We start from the raw sequence: 21,552 nt of genomic DNA on the forward strand, positions 1-21,552 counted from the left end.
AAGTCTCCGAGACAATTGTCACCGTCTAATTGCACGTTGAGTGAAGAAAACTGACCAGGGATGTCACAAAACGAATGAAAAAAGTCAACGAACGAATGAAACTCTGAAGAACCAAACAGATGACCCAATCGCCAAAATGTGTACAATTATGAGGCCAAACCAATTCATCCCCCTAGCAAACAAGTGCTCGAACCAGCATGCAATCCCCAATTTTTGTTATTAAATTAAATGTTAAATTAGGGCAAAATTAGGGGATTCGGGTATGCACTTCTGAGGGTGTGTGATTGAGCGTTTGCAGCCCAGGGGTATGCATTTGTGACTGAGATCGCTCGGTTTGTGTATGTAGTGGTGATTTTCGTTTTCTTTCGCCCAGCTGTTACAAATTAAATTGTCAGTTGATAAAAAAAATTGTAGATTATTTATGATTATTTATTATTGATATTTTAAACATTTTCTTTTAATGTAAGACAAACTCATTTTAAAAATAAATAACGTATTTCAAAAGATGCAATGATAATCCGAAATATTTTCGAATATTTATCCTTCAGTTGGATCATGTTGATCCTTCAGTCGTCTTGTTGTTGCTTCAGATCAACGTGATCAACGTACTAAATTGCACCGATGCCGCCTCAAAAGGACTTGTGTGCGTGGATTTGTTCCTATCCGTGTCCAACAATAAACATTGCAATGAACATCTCGTTGCGTTTCCTTGATTTGGGTTTCGATGTTTTTCACTTACCATGATGGTTTCACTAAAAAATTAGAAAATAACATATCGTCCCGTATTAGCAATACGAATGTAATTTATCAAGTGCAATCATAGCAACGATATATGCATGCAATCCTAATGTATAGCATGGTATGGAATGTTCCAATCATGAAACTAATTGCATTAATATAATACAAGTACTGGGTGGCAATAATTTACGTTATAGTCATATTTACCTTTTACAATCTGCAACGATTAAATTATCCGTTGTATTAGATCGAATGATCTCCCATTCTGTAAGTAGGACAATACGGATCAATTTAATTGATAATTGATAAAATGAAATTAGTTCGATAACAAGTAAACGATAAACAGCTACCAAGCTACCAAACCAAACCTTTAGAACACATTTCATCGCACTTTCCACAAGTAATTAAACTATTTTCAGCAAATAAAATCGATAATACTTACCAAAGGTCATCTCCATCGATGCCGGTCGATACTGAAACAGTACCGGAACTCGCGAATGCGTTGATTTTTGCGGCGTTTCTTTGTCCATCAGCTTCGGCGTGGATACTGTGATGGTTCCGACTTCCATTTTTATCCGTGCGGAACAACTCTTTTGCTAAAAACATATAAAATATGAATGCTGAATCATTTTTGTTTTGGTTAAGCTTACTGGTTACGAAGGACTTGTCAAATTTTCAGCAACACGAGTTTCATACGCACCAATATAACAATACATGTAAATTCCCTGTGTACAGACACGTTCGCGTGGATTGAATATGGTCGTTAATTCTTTTAAGACAGACGATCACCGTCTACGCGAGAAAAAGACGCAAAGGTAAAATCTTGTGTACGATCGCAAAAGTATGAGCCAAGTGAGGTTCGCGGGTTGAGGATCTTGTGTAAAACTACTCGAATTGTCTAGGGGGATAAAGGACTTAACATTTCAAACAATTGTTCGTAAGTAATCGTTCGCTGGAAACCATGCCATAATATTTTGTGAGTCCGAGAGAGTTTTGTTTTCGTGCACTGTGGTTACGTACATACTGTGGAATGGCAACTATTCATCGAACTTTCATGAAAATTCAAGTATCCCTAAGAGCGGAAACTTAAAGGAGCGTCCGGACTGTAGACCATAACAGTTATACATAACAACATTTTGTTATGTTACTACTACTATACTTGTTATGCTTTGTTGGTATACATGTTATGCGTAACAAAAACAGAATAGCGAAATGTTGAATCCGTACCATAACATGTGCTCGAATTTGGCACACTCGAGTTGTTTTGCAATGGAAGCATGTTTTTATGATTGGCGATTCAAATAAGCACTGAATTAAACTTTTTTTCATGGTCTGGGTGTGGAAAAGATATATTTTAGCAATAAAATAGAGACTTGTTATGCTATGCGAGAGGTTTTGCGTCCACACTTGTTACGGTCCGTTCAGTGTTGCCAAATTATCATAAAACGCAATTGGCTGGCAATTTGGTTGCCAGAAACGCCGAATTTTTGCTCGAAGACCATTCGAGCATATGTTATGGTTACAATCTGGACGCTCCTTAATACTTTTGTCATCATTCACAATGTCCGTTATTGACCGAGGTTCATTAGAAGCACGCTTCAGAATTTCCTCCATCTCTGTGATTAATACCGTACACCGCTCGTCGAACTCGTCTCAAAGATCTTCGCTTTCACTCACTCCGTCTTCGAGCGCACATATCACTCGGTTCAGTTCTGGGAAATCAATCCAGCACGTTTTTACACGTTGCAGCCTTTCATGCACGAATTTGGCGTCACTTTTCGAGTAATTTTCCAACAAATCCTCCTGACGCTTCAAACACCGCACAATCACATCAGGTTCTGCTATCTTCGAGTCTAACATTTTTTGTTTACAATTTGAAATGAAAATGTAATTTAATTCGGGAGTTAAAGTCCTCTACCGAGTCACTTCGGAACTTTTCCTTCAATAACCCTTCCGGGCTATGCTGAGGTCCTTTTAACGCTGGCGACGTATCGATGACCGTCGTTGTCAGGCTCTCCTCCGAGAAACCCGCGAACAATCCCTCCTCCATCTCATCCGAATCTAAAGGGGTTGCCATGTCACTTCGCGTTCTCTAAACAATGAGACCAGAAACAAAAATAACTTCCTAAATCCTGGTCACAGTGCACCAAATGCTTAGCTTCAGGATTTCTTTTACTCTATTCTCCCTACGTTGTGTTTTACAAAAAAGTTTCTCTTAATTTAACGAGTTTATCTGCCCTGAGCTCAAAACTGAAACTGTTTTCTCCTGGCCCGGATCAACCGTTTTAACGAACGCTTGATACTGATTAACCTTTTTAACGAAAACTATATACAGAAACTATATATATATATAATTCAAAAGCTTTAAAACCAAACAAATAAAATAAACTCAGAGTTGCCGATTAAGAGCACTATAGGAAATCGAGAGATAAAACTAATTGACCATCTGAAGAGTGATACGCGTGATACGACAATAGGGCGCGTGTATTTAAGTTACTGTAATGGACATTTATTATGGGGATGATTGAACTTTTACATTTTAAAGTGTGTACATTTATTCAACCAACGATTAAGACACGCTCGCACGCATGCTCCATAACTCGTTATCTCAACCACAAACAGCATATTATTGAGGCGAGTAAAATTACTATCCAATTACCAACAATTTTTGTTTAGTTTTTTCTGAAAGTTAGTTCTATTTGTTAGCTATACATACATCAACGTACGTCAGCCATGTCGTCCGAAATGTACCATATCGGGAATTTATAGTATATACACTTACTTATCTGTTACCAAAACCGCTTCTCGGTCTTGACCTGGTATATATACTTCGTTTTAAAAATCTAACTAATTTTGATTTACAGTGGATCGACCTTATCTTCGGGTACAAGCAACAAGGCCAAGCTGCAATCAATGCTGTGAACGTGTTTCATCATTTGTTTTATGAAGGAAATGTAGATATTTACAAGTATGTTTGTTCAGTTTTTCCTTGGTTTAGTGCATACATAGTAATGGATAATGTTTAATTGTTTTCCAAATTATTCTATTTGCAGCATTGAAGATCCCCTTCAGAAAAATGCCGCAATAGGTTTTATAAATAACTTTGGCCAAATTCCGAAGCAAATATTCCGAAAACAACATCCAGCCAAGAGAATGACTCCGACGAAACAATTTTCTATACTAGTTGATGTTAGCCCACTGATACCTCCACAGTCACCGATCGGAGGAACCCCAGCAATCAACTACGACAAAATTTTCTTTTATAATCTTAAGCATTTGAAATCGAGCCAACTGCCCATCAAAGGTAATGCCTGTAACAGGAATAAACTTACATTTTAGAGATTCCGTCGTATATGGCATGTAACATTTGTGCAACAATGCTACACTTGACCAATTTTATACTTTTAAATCGGTAACAAATGTTTAATATAACCCGTTGTTTAATGAGCTGGAATACTGATTAGCTGGTAAAATAGATTTGTAGTCCCTCCATAGGATTTGCAACTACCTCAGGCACACTTGTTTGCAATTGACAATGTGACAATTGCTATGTTTATTATTAATTAAAGGTGCAACGTAACCAAACTGTACCGATCGTCCGATCGGACGGATGGCTAAGCTGAGCTACTAAACTAGAACCGTACGTTCCACCAGCGACAGGTTGAAACTGAACACATTAAATTTAAAAACGGTTAGTTTAAATTTCTGTTTCCTTAGTCTGGAGTCATTGCACTGTCGCATGAGGATTGTATGGGATAGTTTTCATGCGACCAGTCGCATGTGACCTAACAATGACAATGACTTAACCGTAGTGTCAATGACCAAATTTACACATTCATATCCAAAGTATATGAAGATCAGGTGGTCTCAGCCCATGTAAATGGATAACCAAACCCAAGAATTTGTTTATTATTTTGACAAAATGAGTGAAAATGTAAGTGGTTAAAATTGTTCAGGAACATATGTCCTAGACGATGATCATCTCATCAAAGATATTAGTTCGTGAACAAGTTATCGGTTTATAAATTATCTATTGTGTGCTTGGCATTATATAAAGTTATGTCTAAAATTCTGAGACATAATACCAGGTTCATAATTGGTGTAAAATGTGGCGGGCGTGTTGAATATGGATCCTTGACGGTTGAAACTTAGGCTACCTCAGCACGGGCCACGGCCTCAGCGGAACCGCGGAAAATGAGTATAACTTGTATTCCATCTCGACGCCCTCGGTTGTTGAATCTATCGCACCTGGCTTTAGAAAACCACCGAAACGCAGCCTTGTTGGAGTAGCAAAGCTTTATGACAAAAGCTTTCCAACGATAGCACAACTATTGGTGCTAGCACAACAATTGATACACATACCTTCGGGATTGTTGCATCTGCTAAACGCAATGTGGCAGAAAGGCAAAAATTTGCTTGGCAAAATCGGTCATGTCTGATAAACCCAATAGACGACATAATCATTTGGAAGAGTTTGTCAGGTCTAATAACCCCTTTCAACCCTGAACTTCCGTGAAATCATCGTTTAATCTACCTTTGCAACGAATTATTTAACAAACAGATTTAATTATATTTTGTCTCATTGCATGACCAGTTTCAGCCCGAAGTGCAACAAATATGTAAATGATATATGTGTAATAAAATAGTTTCAGAATTGTTGTGGGGTGCAGCAGAGGATGGAGAGCGGCAGCCCTGGATCGAGTTTCCTGGAAACGTATTGGTGACCAGGCCTTGTCAGCACGACGTGCTCAACAATAAGAGCGGGCCAAAGAAGAAGAAGAATTGTTGTGTTATGTACATATGACAACATTTTGGTGGATATGTCATATACTGATAACTGGGAAGACTATTCTATGTTTGTATGTCAGACTGTCTCTACACAGTTAGCGATTGTCGCAATTGCGACTTTGTCAAACTCTATACATGGGTCGTCACATCACGACATTTCGCAATTTTTTATAGGGTTTGACAAGTCGCAGTCGCAATTGTGACAATCGCTAACTGTGTAGAGACAGTCTTAGACCGTCTCTACATTGTTAGCGATTGTCGTAATTGCGGATGCGACAAAAGTAGCTCAATTTTCACAAACAAATTTTGCGACATTCTTGCGACTTCTCGAGCTGTCAAAGTGGTTCACATTTTCACACACACACAGTTTTACAATTTTGGTCGAACCGGTTGCAAGAAATCATTATCGGATTTAATTTAATTAAGCTGTAAAGGAATATACAGTGTGTAATGTATTTATTATTTCGATGAACGAGAGTTGATTAACGGAAGGCTAGTGATTGTGTTTGAAAACAGTCAGCATCAAGAAAGCTCGACGACGGGTAACACCTGATGGTACCAAAATAATAATAAACAAATAAAAATTAAATACGTTCTCTTAATTTATTCCAGAACGTAAACATACTCAAATTAAATTTTACTTGATTCCATTTTATTGGCTCACAACTGAATTAATTTGAATTTTAACATTTGAATCAGCATCGAGCATATCGAGCAACTGCACCCATGACGACAGATTAACTGTCATGGCAATTTCGCAATTTTTAATGTATAGAGTGACAAAGTCGCAGTCGCAATTGCGGCAATCGCTAACTGTGTAGGAGCAGTCTGACAACCAAGCTGCACACACAGTTTGACAAGTCGTCAGATTTTAGTCGAGAGTCGGTGCTGACAAGACGTGAAATCTTACTATCCGCAGTTTTATTCCTACTATCTTGTGAAATCGCGTTTTCCAAAAAAACTTTTTGTAGAAAGTTAGAAGATTTGTGCGTGTGCTTGCGACCGATCTACAGTGCGGGTCAATGAAGTGTTCTGTGACTGGAACGAGAGAGACAAAGTTTTATACTCCCTACAGAAAAAAAAAATACAGTTTAACAGACCTACTGCAGACAACAGTGGGTGAAGCAGGCCAGGTTTCTTTTCGTGGAAATCTTGCGACTGTCGAAATTGGAACGCCAAAAACCATTGAGAGGCGGCACAGGATCTCCTGTGGCAGGTAATTACAGAAAAAAGGCAATATTGATATTTTATCGGAGCCATACCGAGCACCGACTGGTAGCAACAACTGGATCTCGGACAAAACAGGAATGGTACCAATCTGAGCAGTAGAAAGGTTCTCGATGCAGAGGATTGTATCTTCCGCCTTCGAGGGGTTTGTCATCGCAGAAGTTAATGGAGTTGTCTACTGCAGCTGCTATGCTCCTCCAAGCTGGGACCCTGATAGGTTCAACGCGATGTTGGAGAACTTAGTGGAGGAGCTCGATGGGTGTAGCCCGATTGTTATCGCTGGAGATTTTAACGCCTGGACAGTTGAATGGGGAAGTGTACGGACAAACAGCAGAGTAGATGCAGTGCTCGAGAGCTTTGCCCGACTGAAGTAAAAGGTGGCACTTCTTTGAGCTTTGCAGCTGTCACTCGAAAGCCTTGGAGGTTTGTCTTCAAGGTGCTGATGAAGAAAGGAGGAAAACACGAACCGGTAGAACGATGCCCCAGGGTTTCATCGAACAACTGTTCCCGAGTCATGATGATCCGGTTTTGAGCCATACTTTAAAAATCACAGAGTCCGAACCTGAGCCGGTAAAAATCAACGAAACCCTTAAACCGGGGAAGGTAAGCAGCTCGGATGGTATCAGGCGTATCCATTGGTGTTCAAGGCCATCCTACAAAGCACACTCTCTTCTGGTCAGTTCCCGTCGATATGGAAGCGGCAGAGACTGGTACTGAAACCAAAGCCAAGTAAATCATCGGACGATCCGTCAGCCCTAAGACCCTTGTGGCTGATTGATAATTTGGCTAAGGTAGAGGAGATGACAATCCAGGACCGCCTGACGACGCACTCGGAAGGTCAAAATGGTCTTTCGTAAAGCAGTCTGGATTCCGGAAAAAAATGAAGCGAAAAGCGAGCGAGGAAAAGCGAAAAAATGCGACAGCATTTGTGCAGGGTGCTGAAAAGTTACCTAAGCGGACGCATGTTGCAGTACGCAACGGACGAGGGTGTGAGTACAGAAAGCATCACAACAGGTGTTCCACAAGGACCAATTCTTGGACCCACCCTGTGGAACGCCATGTATGATGGCGTGCTAACCCTTGCACAGCCACCAGGAGCACAGCTTGTCGGGTTTGCGAATGACATCGCATTGACGGTTATCGGCGAGTCCATCGACGAGGGGGAAATGCTTGCCATTTCCAGGATCCCAGGGTGGATGAAAACTGCAAAGTTAGAGGAATGAAATGGAAGCGAAAACGGAGTTTATACTGATCAGCAGTCATAAAGAGGTACGCGTCGATAATGGTATGCTCAGAACGCATTGAGCCTATCAGGAACCTAAAGTACCTTGAGGTCAGAATCGACGACCAACTGAGATTCAAGGAGCATCTTCAGCAGGCCTGCATGAAGGCTATGAATACCACAAACGGATTGGCATCATTCACACCAAACGTAGAAGGACCGAGCAACAGTGTAAGGCGTCTTCATGTCAACGTTGCCACGGCGATACTGAGATACGGAGCGCCTATTTGGACACATATCGTATCGGAGAAACATCACCAAAATGCTGTGAACAAAGTGCACCGACGATTGCCCATGCAGGTGGCTAGTGCGTACAGTACCATCTCGTATAAAGCGGTATGCGTGATTGCAGGCATGATGCCTCTATGTATCATCCTAGAGGAGGACTCCGGGAACTACCGAAAAGAACGTACGTAAACTTCTATGTCACGCAGTTTCTATCCGGCCACGAATGATTCCGTAGCTACATGCAAAGGTTTTGGCACGCTTCTTCACCTCGGTGTCCAGCGTGCGTGGTTGAAGACGAGACAGTGGAACACGTCATGTTCCACTGACCAAGATTCGCCGAGGAGCGTCAGCAGTTGAGCAACCAATGGGGAAAGTAGATACGCCGATCCAACCTAGTACAGTTGATGTTGCAGAGTGGGAATTTGTGGAAGGAAACTTCAACGTCGATGCGACTGATGCGGTTAAAGCTGCAACGGTAGTAGCGAGACGACCAGCTAAACGGTCGTACCGTGTTTAGTGTTCTGTTTTATGTTTGTGCAGTGAACGTCAAAAATGTGTGTCAGTGTCAGTGATGCTCTCGCGTTACCGAAGGTATTTGAAGTTACTGGAAGGTAATCCCATGGAAGGGTTCGCTAGGGTCCAAGGGAATTTTATTACTGGGTAAAAATACCATGTCCTCATAACAGTTTCTAAGAAGATTTTCTTCTTCTTCTTCTTTGGCCCGCTCTTAATGTTGAGCACGTCGTGCTGACATGGCCTGGTCACCAATACGTTTCCAGGAGACTCGATCCAGGACTGCCGCTCTCCATCCTCTACTGCACCCGATCTCCGACAGGTTCTGCTCCACCTGATCCAGCCAACGGGCTCGCTGCGCTCCTCTGCGTCTCGTGCCGAACGGGTCGCCGACGAGGACCTTTTTGGTGGGGCACGAGTCCGGCATCGTCATGACGTGCCCCAACCAGCGTATCCTTCCGGCCTTCGCCACCGTCAGGATGTCAGGTCCCCCAAACAGCTCAGCAAGTTCGTGGTTCATTCTCCTCCTCCACCCGTCGTGCTCCAAGATACCGCCAAAGATCGTCCTTAGCACACGGCGTTCGAAAACACCGAGTGCATTGGTATCCTCTGTGAGCATGGTCCAAGACTCATTACCATAGAGGACAGCCGGCCGAATCAATGCACGGTATATCGTGCATTTCGTGCGTAGGAGAAGGTTTCTGGATCGTAGGAGTTTGTGGAGCCCGTAGTAGGCACGATTCCCCTGAACAATGCGCCTTCGGATTTCGCTGCTTACGTTGTTGTCCGAAGTTATGATCGTACCGAGGTAGCAGAACTCCTCTACTACCTCGAGATCATCGCCGTCGACCGATACGCTGCTTCCCAGCATGGCCCTATTACGGTCAGAGCCTTCGGCAAGCAGGTACTTTGTCTTCGTCGCATTGATCAGCAATCCAATCCTTGAGGCTTCGCGCTTCAGTCTGGTGTACGCCTCGCACACCGCCGCAGATGTCCTTCCGATGATGTCGATGTCATCCGCGAAGCCAAGGAATTGGATGGAACGGATGAAAATCGTGCCCCGCATATCGAAGCCCGCGCTTCTCATGACACCTTCCAGAGCGATGTTGAACAGCAGACAGGAGAGTCCGTCACCTTGCCTCAATCCCCGGTGAGACTCGAACGCATCCGACAGCATGCTCGATACTCTCACCTTGCACTGCACCCTGTCCATGGTGGCCCTCAACAGCCGCACCAGCTTTCCCGGAAAGCCGTACCGCTGCATGGTGTTCCATAGCTGCATCCGATCTATGGTGTCGTAGGCCGTCTTAAAGTCGATGAACAGGTGGTGCGTGGGGATTTGGTGCTCTCGGCATTTTTGGAGGATCTGCCTGAGAGTAAAGATTTGGTCGGTCGTCGATTTTCCTCCAACAAAACCGGCTTGATAGCTCCCGACGAAATCTGAGGCAAGTGGGGCAAGTCTGCAGAAGAGAATTCGGGACAGGATCTTGTAGGCAGCGTTCAGGACTGTAATGGCACGGTAGTTCCCACAGTCCAGCCTGTCGCCCTTTTTGTAGACTGGGTGGATGATGCCCAGCCTCCATTCCTCCGGTAGTTCTTCCTGTTCCCAAACTTTCACGATCAGCTGGTGCATCCTGACGGCATGCCTCTCCGGCCCCATCTTGAAGAGCTCGGTAGCTAGGCCATCGCTGCCTGCTGATTTGTTGTTCTTCAGCTGCTTGATGGCACTAGTTACCTCTTCCAAAGATGGCGTGGGCACCTCGTCACCTGCCACCAGACTGATGTGCTGCTCGATTCTGCATTCCACCCCCAAATCGGGGTCTCCTGCCTGTGCTCCGTTAAGATGTCCGTCGAAGTGGCACTTCCACCTGTCGATCACCTCTCGTTCGTCCGCCAGAATACTCCCCTCTGCATCGCGGCACATTATGGTGTTGCGGACATCACCACTCCGCGCTGCGTTCAGCATCCTGTAGAACTTACGAGTTTCCCCCGACTGAGTAAGCCGCTCCATCTGCTGCTCTTCCGACTCCCCCAGAAGACGCTTCTTCTCCTGAAACAGTCGGGTCTGCTGCCTCCTCAGCCGTCTGTAGTTCTCCACGTTCTGACGAGTTTCCCGTTGCAGCATTCGGGCGCGTGCTGCATTCTTCTCGGATAGTGCTCGCCTGCACTCATCATCGAACCACTCCTTTCTCTGGCTGCGTGTCACGTAGCCGACATGTCGTTCCGCTGCTTTGCTGATGGCACGCTCCACTATACGCCAGTGGGCTGTGGGGGACATCGTGGTGACTGCGTCGTCGTCCGGCAGAGCCTCCCCGAGGGCTGCCGCGTAGTCCCCTGCCACATCAGCTAGTTTCAGCCGGTCCGTGTTTAGCCGCGGGGTAGGCTGTGACCGTGACTTGTTAGCCACGGACAGTTTTTGGCGAAGCTTAACCATGAGTAGGAAGTGGTCCGAGTCGACGTTTGCACCCCTGAGGGTTTTGACGTCGATGATGTCCGAGAAGTGTCGTCCGTCGATCAAAACGTGGTCAATCTGGGAATAAGTGTTCTGCGGTAATCTCCAGGTGTAGCTGAAGCGAGGTTTGTGCTGGAAGTAGGTGCTGCGGATAATCATGCGCTTGGAGGAGGCGAAATTGGCAAGGCGCTGGCCGTTGTCGTTTGACAGCTGGTGGACGCTGAAGTTGCCTATCGCTGGTTTATACACCTCCTCCCGTCCGACCTGAGCATTAAAGTAAAGAAGATTTTAAACTCCTAATAAAAATAAAAAAGTCGTCAGATTATGGAACAGTTACCGTATACCGTCAATTCCATACAAAAATCTGTCTGATGCGATCTGACGCGGTTTGGTACATGTAATTTGAATAGCGTCGGGCTCAGAAAAATACGATATTACAATTATTGTATTATTAAAGTGTAAAGAGTAAAGTACTTCTTTAGTAGTAAGTAGTTCTTTAGTCGTTCAGCCGATCAAGCGTCCGTCGGATGTGGCTTAACGAGAAACATAGCGAACGGACTTACGAATTTCGATTAAGTTTCTTTCGCAGTAATATTTGCTGGACTCGCAGTTGATGTAGCGTAGAAAAAAGAGGAGGTTTTAATTCTCTACATCCGTATTTATAACAATTGTTTTGCCCCTGGCACTCACCTTTCGACAGTTGACAAAACTTAACGAACCCGATCGTCAACTGCGATGTTATTGTGCTTAAACACATAGATTGGATGAAATACGGTCAACCACGGCTAAGCCATGTAAACCCCAGTTTCTCCTCCAGATGAGGCGTATAAAAATCTCTTTCAGCTCGCTTTAGAGCATTGCGCGAAAGATGCATAACAGCAGAACAACTAACGTGAGCAAAAGGTTTTTCGGAGCATGGCTTGAAACCTTTACACAAAAAGTCTGCCCATACTTCACTCAAAAAAGGTTCAAAGGGTGAGCTTTCATTGTTTGGAGGAGGAAATGACTTCCAACGAATGTGAATTGTACATTATATTAAGCCACTGGTTATAAACAATACGGTTTCTTAAATAAAAAAGAGTAAATTACACCAAACTTGGCTAATTTTAAGCTACAAGATAGAGTGGTCATAAAACAACAACAAATGCATCGTCCAAGCCAGTCCAACGGATGATATCAAAACATTGGTCTTGGAATCGACGATTATAGCAACTCCTGCTGTCAAACTGTGTGTGTAGCTTGGCTGTTAAACATAACATTAATTCTTTTTCTACCATTACCATTGTTAAGACGCTGATGTTATTCTATTAGTTTTATATCGATATTCTTCCCATTTATATTTGTACAATACAATAGTTTTACAATATAAACATATTATCATTATCTTTATTATCATTTCAGAATTGAAAGGTCCAGTTGGACAAATAATACAACACGAAAAAAATATACTATCAGTTGAACAAAACAAAATTCTGATACCAAAATCTTACAATAGATACGTAGCTTGGGGTTGTGCTGATCATTCCTTACGTGTTGGCTGTTATGATTCAGATCGAACATATCATGCATGGGAAAATATCGATATCTGTGGTGATATAATCTGCTGCACGTGTCCAAACGCAAAGTTACTCATAATAGCTGGTACCAGTTCGGTATTATATGTATGCAATGTGGATGCAAAGATGAAAATACTAACTTTGAAGCAAACTTTGTTTGGACATTCAGATGCCGTTACCGCTTTAACGTCGAGCTCTGCGTACAACATTATCATAAGCGGTTCACGTGATCACAGTGCTATAATATGGGATTTGGCACGAATGACGTACGTCCGTCAATTAGTTGGACACACGGGAGTAATAGCAGCTGTGAGCATCAACGAATTGACGGTAAGTGGGAAATCATTATCCATGAAGTCATATTCCAAACCTTGTTGATGTTTTGTGTATTTGTTTACAGGGTGATATTGCGACGTGTTCCGGTACTTGGTTGCATATTTGGTCTATTAATGGCCATCAGCTAGCTGTTGTTAATACTAGCATGGGCAGCTCTGATCGAATGCAACAAATTCTATGTGTTACTTTTTCAAGCATTCGTGAATGGGATACGAAAAATGTAATCATCACAGGCTCGACCGATGGAGTAGTTAGGGTATTTATTTTAGCTAATATTTATATTGTTGTCTCAAATAGTTAATTGTTTTATTTACAGTTGATTCCACCTACGTTCGAATCTTTTGTACCATTTGTATTGAACTTCGTGCTGCTTGCTTCGAATCGCATCCTATCTCATGCGAATGCAGTACACTATGATTGAATCATGTGCCATTATATTCGAATCGTATGCCATATAACTACCATTTAATTTTTGGTGATTCCTGTTACAGTAGAACGTACTTCAAAATTAACCACGCAAGGAGCAATCGTAGCCCAGTTTCGTGTGAGATCCATGATCGAATTTGAAGCTGCTTTACAGGATTTTCGGGGATTATATTGACAAGTTCAGAGAAATGTTGTTTTGTTCGGGCATATAATTGATTTGTTCGGCAAGTGATTGAATTGTACACAAGAAGGTGTTAATATGTTCGTAAAAAAACTATTGAGCAATCGTCGTTAGATGTTGCTGACAACACTGCTGCTAGCATAGTTCACAGCGTGTTGCTGACAACACTGCTGCTAACATAGTTCACAGCGTGTTCAAAGAGGGCATCGCGCGTATTGTCGACATGCATACAAAAAATACCTGTTGACAGTTAAATCTCTTACGTGTAACACAATGTAATTGCGCACTTTGCGACGTTCTAGTTCACCGCAACTACCATAGTTTAATTATTTAATCTCTGTTTTTGGATTATTTTTTTTCAATACCCCTGTTTCGGGCACATGGGCTACGGTAAATTGTTTTTCATAGTCGTAGAGCTGTGTGCCGGGAGTCTAACATATTAGACGGCATCGCGAAAGAAATCGTTAAAAATTAATAGTCGTTAAAATTTAACCGAAGTCGTTAAAAATTGCTCGACTTTGGTATCGCAAATGAGATGAATTTACAGTCGTTTAATGTGAAGCGATCGTTTACGTCATACAGATTTGTAGCTCCAGTTAGCCAGTTTTCAACAAAGCAGGTTTTCCGTGATAAAGTGTGGGAGAGATATCAAGCTGCAGAAAGACTAAAAAGACCTTTTCAACCAGAAATGACTGATTGACTGATTTGTAGAATGAATGAGTATGCAACATGCACCGAAGAACGATGCATGATTATGTGAACAATTTTAAAATAAATATGTAATTGCTTAATCCTCCATATACTAAAAAAGCAGATTTTAAAACTACGCACGACGAAAATATTGTTAAAACAGACGTTTCATCTCATTTATTTGTAGTATTGGATAGAAAATTAATAAACATATTTATTTGTTAATTTTAACAACAGGCTCTGAGACGTCGTTAAATAAACGATCGTCAAAAGCGTACGGGATGCAAATTAACAGTCGTTTATTCAACTGCTCGAAAATTTTACCCGTGTTTCCTTTGTGCCTTGACGACTAGTCATTAATTTTTTTACAGTCGTTTATTTATTTTTTTTTTATTTTTTTTTTCGTTAGAACGGCCTGGCCGTATCGACTTATTTTACCACGTAGCCGGATAGTCAGTCCTTGCTACGGGGGATTGGCCCGGATGGGATTTTGGTCCAGTCCGTTCGTGTGAAGACCGGCGCCGCTACCATCATGCCACCGGGCCGCCCCTACAGTCGTTTATTTTAACAGAAATGAACAACAGTCGTTTATTTTAACAGAAATGAACAACCAATGAGTTCTCATGAACCAACATGAACTTTTAACGACTGTTAAAATTTGTTAAATGCTTCGCGATTCCGGCTATTGTCACTCTCTTTTATATTTATCTTTATCTTTTATCTTTTATTAAATAGCTTTACTCACTCTTACAGAGTGATTATAAACCAAAGAGTGATAAAACAGTTTTACACACTCCTGAGTGAGTTTCTAGTCGGCACAGAGAGTACGAGTGAGTATAAACGCAAAAAAGTGGTAAAAACATGTAATATTTTTGATTAATATTGACTAATAACAGTGTAATATTTTTTAATTAATCTCAAAAGAGTGAATAACGGTTTCAAATCTTTAAACCCACTCTTTGACTCTGATTCAAATCATTGAAAAGAGTGTTTATTCTCATCACTAGTCTGGAAAAACCGCGTCAAACGGCTTGATATCATCCGTTGTAATGGGTTTGACGATACGTTTGTTGAAGTTTTATGACCATCCTATCTTGTAGTTCATTATCAATCAAAGTTTGATGCAATCAAGTCTTAAAACAATTATTAAAACAGCATTCGTAACATTGTTACTAACTGAGCCGTGCATCTTACACCTAGCGGTCTTTCCGAGTACGTTTGCCAACGTTCCTGTTATTTATCATGGGGCATACGCTACCAGGTACGTTTTTTAAATCTTGGATCTCTCTGATCATCACAGTTGCATGCAACTGTGAACCTCACAGACCTGAACCAACACCAGGACCTGACCTGAAAAAAATATGGTTGTTTGTCGAATTAGGCCATGAAACTCACAATAGTGACCGAAAAAGTTATCAACATAATGTTCGTAAAGCCTGGGTGGCGGAAATCGGTCGCAAAAGCGTGATTTATTTGCATCTATTTTGATGATGACGATCCTCGCAAGGGAACAGTGGCGACGCCAAGTGGATGATGGCATGAAGCTGCCCAAAAGGCCAAAACAGTAACGCCACGTATTGGTCAAGGGCATCAAGCTGCCTTCTGAGTCACAAACTGGCAAACTGTGCCGCTGGTGGTGTTATTTTGCGTGAACAAACATGTAAATTTTTGTAAAAAAAAAATCAAATTATAGTTCCTAATATGCTTACCGCTGCAAACTAAACACATGGCGAGAGTTTTTAGTCCATAATAGGTCTGGGCCAGCGTTGCTTCCTTCCGCTGTTTTTGCCAGCTCTCATCCTTCGCTGCGTAGTTTGACAGCTGAGCCGTTAGAATTTGAATGGAGCATTACAATTTTTGTTGTTGCATTGTAGAAATATTTATGTAGATTCTTGCCCAAAATATTTTTTATAGTTCTTTTCGTCTTTATCTGTTGATCCAAGATCCTAGTTCTGTTGGCAAAATAGTAGCGATACCCCACTGATATGGGCATGGATACAAAGCCTAGTAGACTCTCAGAGACTCTCTAATCCTTACCCAACCTCGTAGCAGGATGGGTGATATGGCTAATTAGAGGGGAGGGAGGGTAGTCTGCTCTCCATGTAAAGGGCGGCTGGCTCTCGTCTTCGTCTTGGATTGCTACGGGACGTTAAACTACTGGGAAGCGTAGACCCTCCGACGAGATTAGGGGCGAGGCCATGCAGGTTCCTGGGATGTCCACTAAGTGTAGAAGCTCGGTTACTAGTGATGGTTTATTAAAGATAAAAAATGTTAATTGCACTAAACTTGGAAGAATAGTATGCAACCAGACAGGATGGCTATAAAACAACAAAAAACGTAACGTCAAAGCCAATTCAATGGATGATATCAAGCCGTCTTAAGGTTAGGCCAGATACGATTGGATGGTCTGGGAACCAAAGAATATAACAACGGTAGCTGTCAAATTGTGCTTGTAGTTTGACTGTTAAGCGGTCTTACATCGAATACTGTAGGAACCGCTAATGGCTGGCATGATGGTCATTTTCGGGGCCCCAAATGAACACTTAATCCGTTCTTTGAAACATCCACCTTTGTCATCTAACTCTCAAAAAAGTTCCCATGGCTACTTGTCATTTTATTCTATATGCATCAACCTGTATCCAGGATTGACTTTGAATAAGTGTTCTAATATCGACGATAAGAAGTGTTTCGCCTTGGGTTGAAATTGACAAAGAAGTTGCCAAAGTATTTGAATATATTGTTCACTCTTTCACTTTCACCCTGCTGCGTTTAACCTTTATCTCATAAGAGCATGGTTTTATGCCTAAAAGATCCACCACCTCCAATCTCATATGCTTATAAAAAATCATATTTACTAAACTAGAAATGCCATAATGCCAGGTTTTAAATCAGCATTTGACCTCATTCCATGAGAACTATTCCTTGACAAAATATTCTTATTAGGTGTCCACAGCTCTCTTATTTCTTGGTTTCGTTGTAATTTGTATAATCGCTCTTACTATGTTAAAATTTACATTCTTCTCTTTCCCCTCCAATCTGTTAGTACACGGGTGTTCCTCAAGGAAATGTGCCCAGTCCACTATTTATGTTATTTACCAATGATATCAGTTTTATTTTGTCTTCTGATTGTTATTTTTCGTAATGCTAATTTCCTATCTCCTAACTCTTCTTTTAATTCTTGCATGGTTTTTCAAAACATTTTAATTTTTTTTTTTAAATTCGTATAATGTTAATAAACTCCTTCTTTGTCCAGATAAATGTAAAGTTCTCTCCTTCAGTCGTTCCCACTCACCCATAATTCATTCTATGCTTTTGCGCAAGCTCCTGATAACCGAGTCTCTGTCATCAATCACTTAGACAGACAAGGTCTCACTTTCTCGAGTCAAGTCGAGACCCTTGTTTGCAGAGCTCGGAAGACTCTTGGCCTAATCAAGCGGATTACCAAACAATTTTCAAATCCCCTATGTTAGAAGGCTCTTTTTTGCTCACCGATGGATCATCGCTGGATCAATGTTCGGTGGTCTGGTCCTATTCGGACCAGATTCATATCATTCATATCGATCGTATTGAACGAGAACAGATGGCTTTTACTAGATTTCCCACCTGCAAAATGCTTGGTATTAATTCCTTCACACTCCCTTGTTACGAAGATCGCGCTCGTCGCGTTACATTGCAATCATCCTTCATCGCTTCACTCCTTCTAGACTGTATAGATTGCGCCCTATACACCCCTACATTGCTATCGTCTACTCTCCTATGTGTTCCTATCCGTAGAAATCCTCTGCTGGGTGCAATTCGTGCTTTCAACTTCAAAGCACACTCTTTTTTAATTTCATCTCTCTATATCCCCCTATCGTACCTGCCTATTGTCCATTATCTATTTATTTTCCTTTTTGTTGTCTTTTCATGGCTTAAGTTAGACTTAAGCATTAGGTTTAAGTTTGTTACATAAGTTCATATTGTCAAACCGTTTCCTCAAACAATAGTCATAAGAACTCGTAATAATCATGATTGAAGCGTACTAGCATATCAAAGCAATTGAGCGAGATGGTATGCAAATTGATACAAGCGGCACGAGGTTCAGTAAAAACGACACGAGATTCGATCGTACTTGAGTGTCTGGTTACGACGTTATTTTTTCTTTTTCTTCCAAATACTGTTATTGGAATTTATTAGAAAGGCATCATAAAATCTGTTATTTACACTTTGCAATTTTCACTATTAGTTGTTTTTGCTAGTATAGCAAAATACTTCCTGACTTTCGTTACTCTTTCGTTCCAGTTGTGGTCAATAGAATTTATTCCGAAAGCACCACTAAAACCGGCGGAGGAGTTGTCAGTGATGGCTTCGAAAGCGAAATTGAAAGTGAAGGACAATAACTCGCAATCACCGGAAAGTAAGTATACATTGAAGAGAAGTAGTATACATTGAAGAGTATGTAATACACTTTCCCGAGCATGTATACCAGCGTGTAATAAAGTCGGCTACATAACAATAACATAACAATTCATATTGTAGCTTTACAGTCAAACTACATACATCCTGTGATAGCAGGCCAACTTATAGCATAGTATAGCTGCCAGCTGTCAGAATATCAGAATATGAGGGTTCATTCGATTATTACGTAACGTTTATTAGAGGGAAAGGGGGTAGTTAGTAACAGTTTTTTATTTACATAGAAAGAGGTGTTTTTTATCCGTTTCAAAGCGTGCAGGTCCAACCGAGGTGCACCGAAGGGAGGGGTGCAACTATTGATGAATGCTTTTAACTAATTTATTCACACATACAAACAAACACTCCAACTATATGTAACAGCCGGTTCCGGATGGTCTGTCACTACCCGTATGCATCGCACTGTTATTCAACACAGGTAGAGCTGTAACCAGCTGGTCTGGTTATCCGGCGGATGCTGTACTACTGTAGCCTGTACCCGTGGGCACCGATTCAAGCCAGCAAACAGAATGAGAACGAAGGTGTAGCCTTGAAAAGGGCTGTTCTTGTCTGTTGAGGCAATGAATTGGGCTGTAGGCGCTGGCTCTTGACGGCTGGTCTAAATGGTAACTCGAATGGATCTCTAATGTGCACTTGATGAACTGAAGTTGCTTTCTGTTTGTTGCTGTTTATTGTTTTTATAGAGACTTTGAGCTGGGCAGCTTCATTCGCCTCTTTACTGTAGGTGATGGTGGTCTAAATGGCTATGGATGGTTATATTTCTTTGTACAGGTTACTGATGCGGAGAAATTTGATGAGTTTGCCTTGGAAGTTGCTTTTCCATCTTGTGGTGAAAAAATGTTTCCTTTTATACTGTTAATTTGGAATTTTCCGTGGTCAAAATGGATCACGCTCTGGTAGCACTTTCGCGTCTTCTTCTTGTTCCATTTGCATGGTTAGTTTTCTGAATATTTTACAGGAGGCTTTAACTTTTTGTTACGTAGCATGCTATAAGAAGAAACTTGAAATTGATGAAAAAATTACCAGTATTCAAACCAATACAGGGTTTTCGGGGATTATATTGACAAATTCAGTGAGATCTTGTTTTCTTCGGGCATATAATTGACTTGTTCGGCAAGTTATTGAATTGTATAGAAGATGGCGTTGACATGTTTGGCACAACTATGACCTGCATGTGTTTTATTTGGAAAAGATGGAACATACCTGTACTTCATTTTGTTTCCTTTAATGAAATCAAATATTCAATTTTGTTGGAACATATTTATTTTAATTTTTTAAGTTTAAATTTGCGTTTAAAGAAAAAGAATAAAATTAGATTCTAGTACTTTTGGAGTTATTTTTCAATTGTATTGTGTCTGCACAAACCGCTTCAAACGGCTTGATATCATCCGTTGAAATGGCTTTGACGTTGAGTTTGTTGATGTTTTATATTCATTATACATTGGTACTCCAAATTAGTCAAAAGTTGGTGCAATCTACTCTTTAAACATTTTTTAACAAATCATTCGTAACATTGTTTTGATCTGAGCCTGACGCTGTTCAAACTATACGTACCAAACCGCATCAAATCGCATCAGACAGATTTTAGTATGGGATTGACAACAGGCGCAGACTGTGCCATAATCTGTCGACTTGTCAAACTGTGTGTGTAGTTTGGCTGTAACACACACGTATGCCGCACCCAGGTTACAATTCTGTCGTAACATCCTCCCGCCCGTGAACCGCTTGCGTTCACGATTCTTAACTGACTCTTACATCGACCCGCGTTAATATCACTACCGGCCTTCTCATCAATCCGCTATTGGTATTTACCCATGCTTGCCTTACACAACCGTCTTGCCCCTTAACAACTTTCTCTATTTTGCCTCTTTTCCATGCGTTTCTCGTAGTGTCATCAATACATCAATACAAGATCACCAACTTCTAATGGTTTCACCGTTTCGAACCACTTTGATAAACCAACCCGAGTTTATAAACCCAATTTGTGTCAAAATATTTTTTATTTGACTGAAAAATCAGGTGTATTCAAAACAAATCAACGGTTATGAATCCTTACAGTCCCGTGAAACGGTGTGTTGTGAAAAACAAAAAGTGGAAAAGACGAGTGAAGACGGATTCATATGGTAGGCGACAGCGTAGAGACCGTCGATGGTGGGCAATCGAAATGTTTCCATCGAAGAGACCCCATCGTAGCCGAAAAGACTTGATGTCCTAAAACCAATATTAAATGACAGACAAAACAATTCATTGCTACTCGTTTATTAGTTCACTATCACCATAACCCAGCTACTTAAGCAATTGAGTGTTTCCGTTAGTGAACAGCAGTAACGCCAATAGCATCGATGAACAGGGCAGCAGGGGTACAAATAGAACAAGATAAAATTATCGTGGTCATAAAGGGCAAGATTCTTTGTGTCAAAAACAACACATTTCACCGGGGACAACACATTTCACAACACAAAACATAAGCACACAACACAGTGCTCCAGATTGTGAGCCAATACCGCACCGTTAAGAGCGGTACATATTTACAAACTTGGAATAACTCCGTGTCGTTTTGTTTTCCATTGCTAAAATTTAAAACTGCACATATTTATTCTTGAATTACAGATTATCTTTGTAGTTTGTTCCAAATTTACATACCGGTGCTAGAATTAATCACGATTGCGAAATGTAATTACAC

At 41.4% G+C, this 21,552-nt stretch overlaps 1 protein-coding gene across 1 annotated transcript in view; it reads left to right on the forward strand.

The window, feature by feature from the left end:
• The window catches only part of LOC128712623 (WD repeat and FYVE domain-containing protein 3), a 325,442-nt gene that overhangs the window by 269,650 nt on the left and 34,240 nt on the right, over window positions 1-21,552 (forward strand). The window contains exons 27-31 of the mRNA XM_053807511.1: window positions 3,603-3,706; window positions 3,792-4,042; window positions 12,630-13,114; window positions 13,185-13,376; window positions 18,699-18,813. Coding sequence (XP_053663486.1) covers window positions 3,603-3,706; window positions 3,792-4,042; window positions 12,630-13,114; window positions 13,185-13,376; window positions 18,699-18,813 — 1,147 coding nt within the window. The remainder of the gene's footprint in view (window positions 1-3,602; window positions 3,707-3,791; window positions 4,043-12,629; window positions 13,115-13,184; window positions 13,377-18,698; window positions 18,814-21,552) is intronic.

The sequence above is a fragment of the Anopheles marshallii genome, chromosome 3, assembly GCF_943734725.1.
Source record: "Anopheles marshallii chromosome 3, idAnoMarsDA_429_01, whole genome shotgun sequence".
Taxonomy (NCBI): domain Eukaryota; kingdom Metazoa; phylum Arthropoda; class Insecta; order Diptera; family Culicidae; genus Anopheles; species Anopheles marshallii.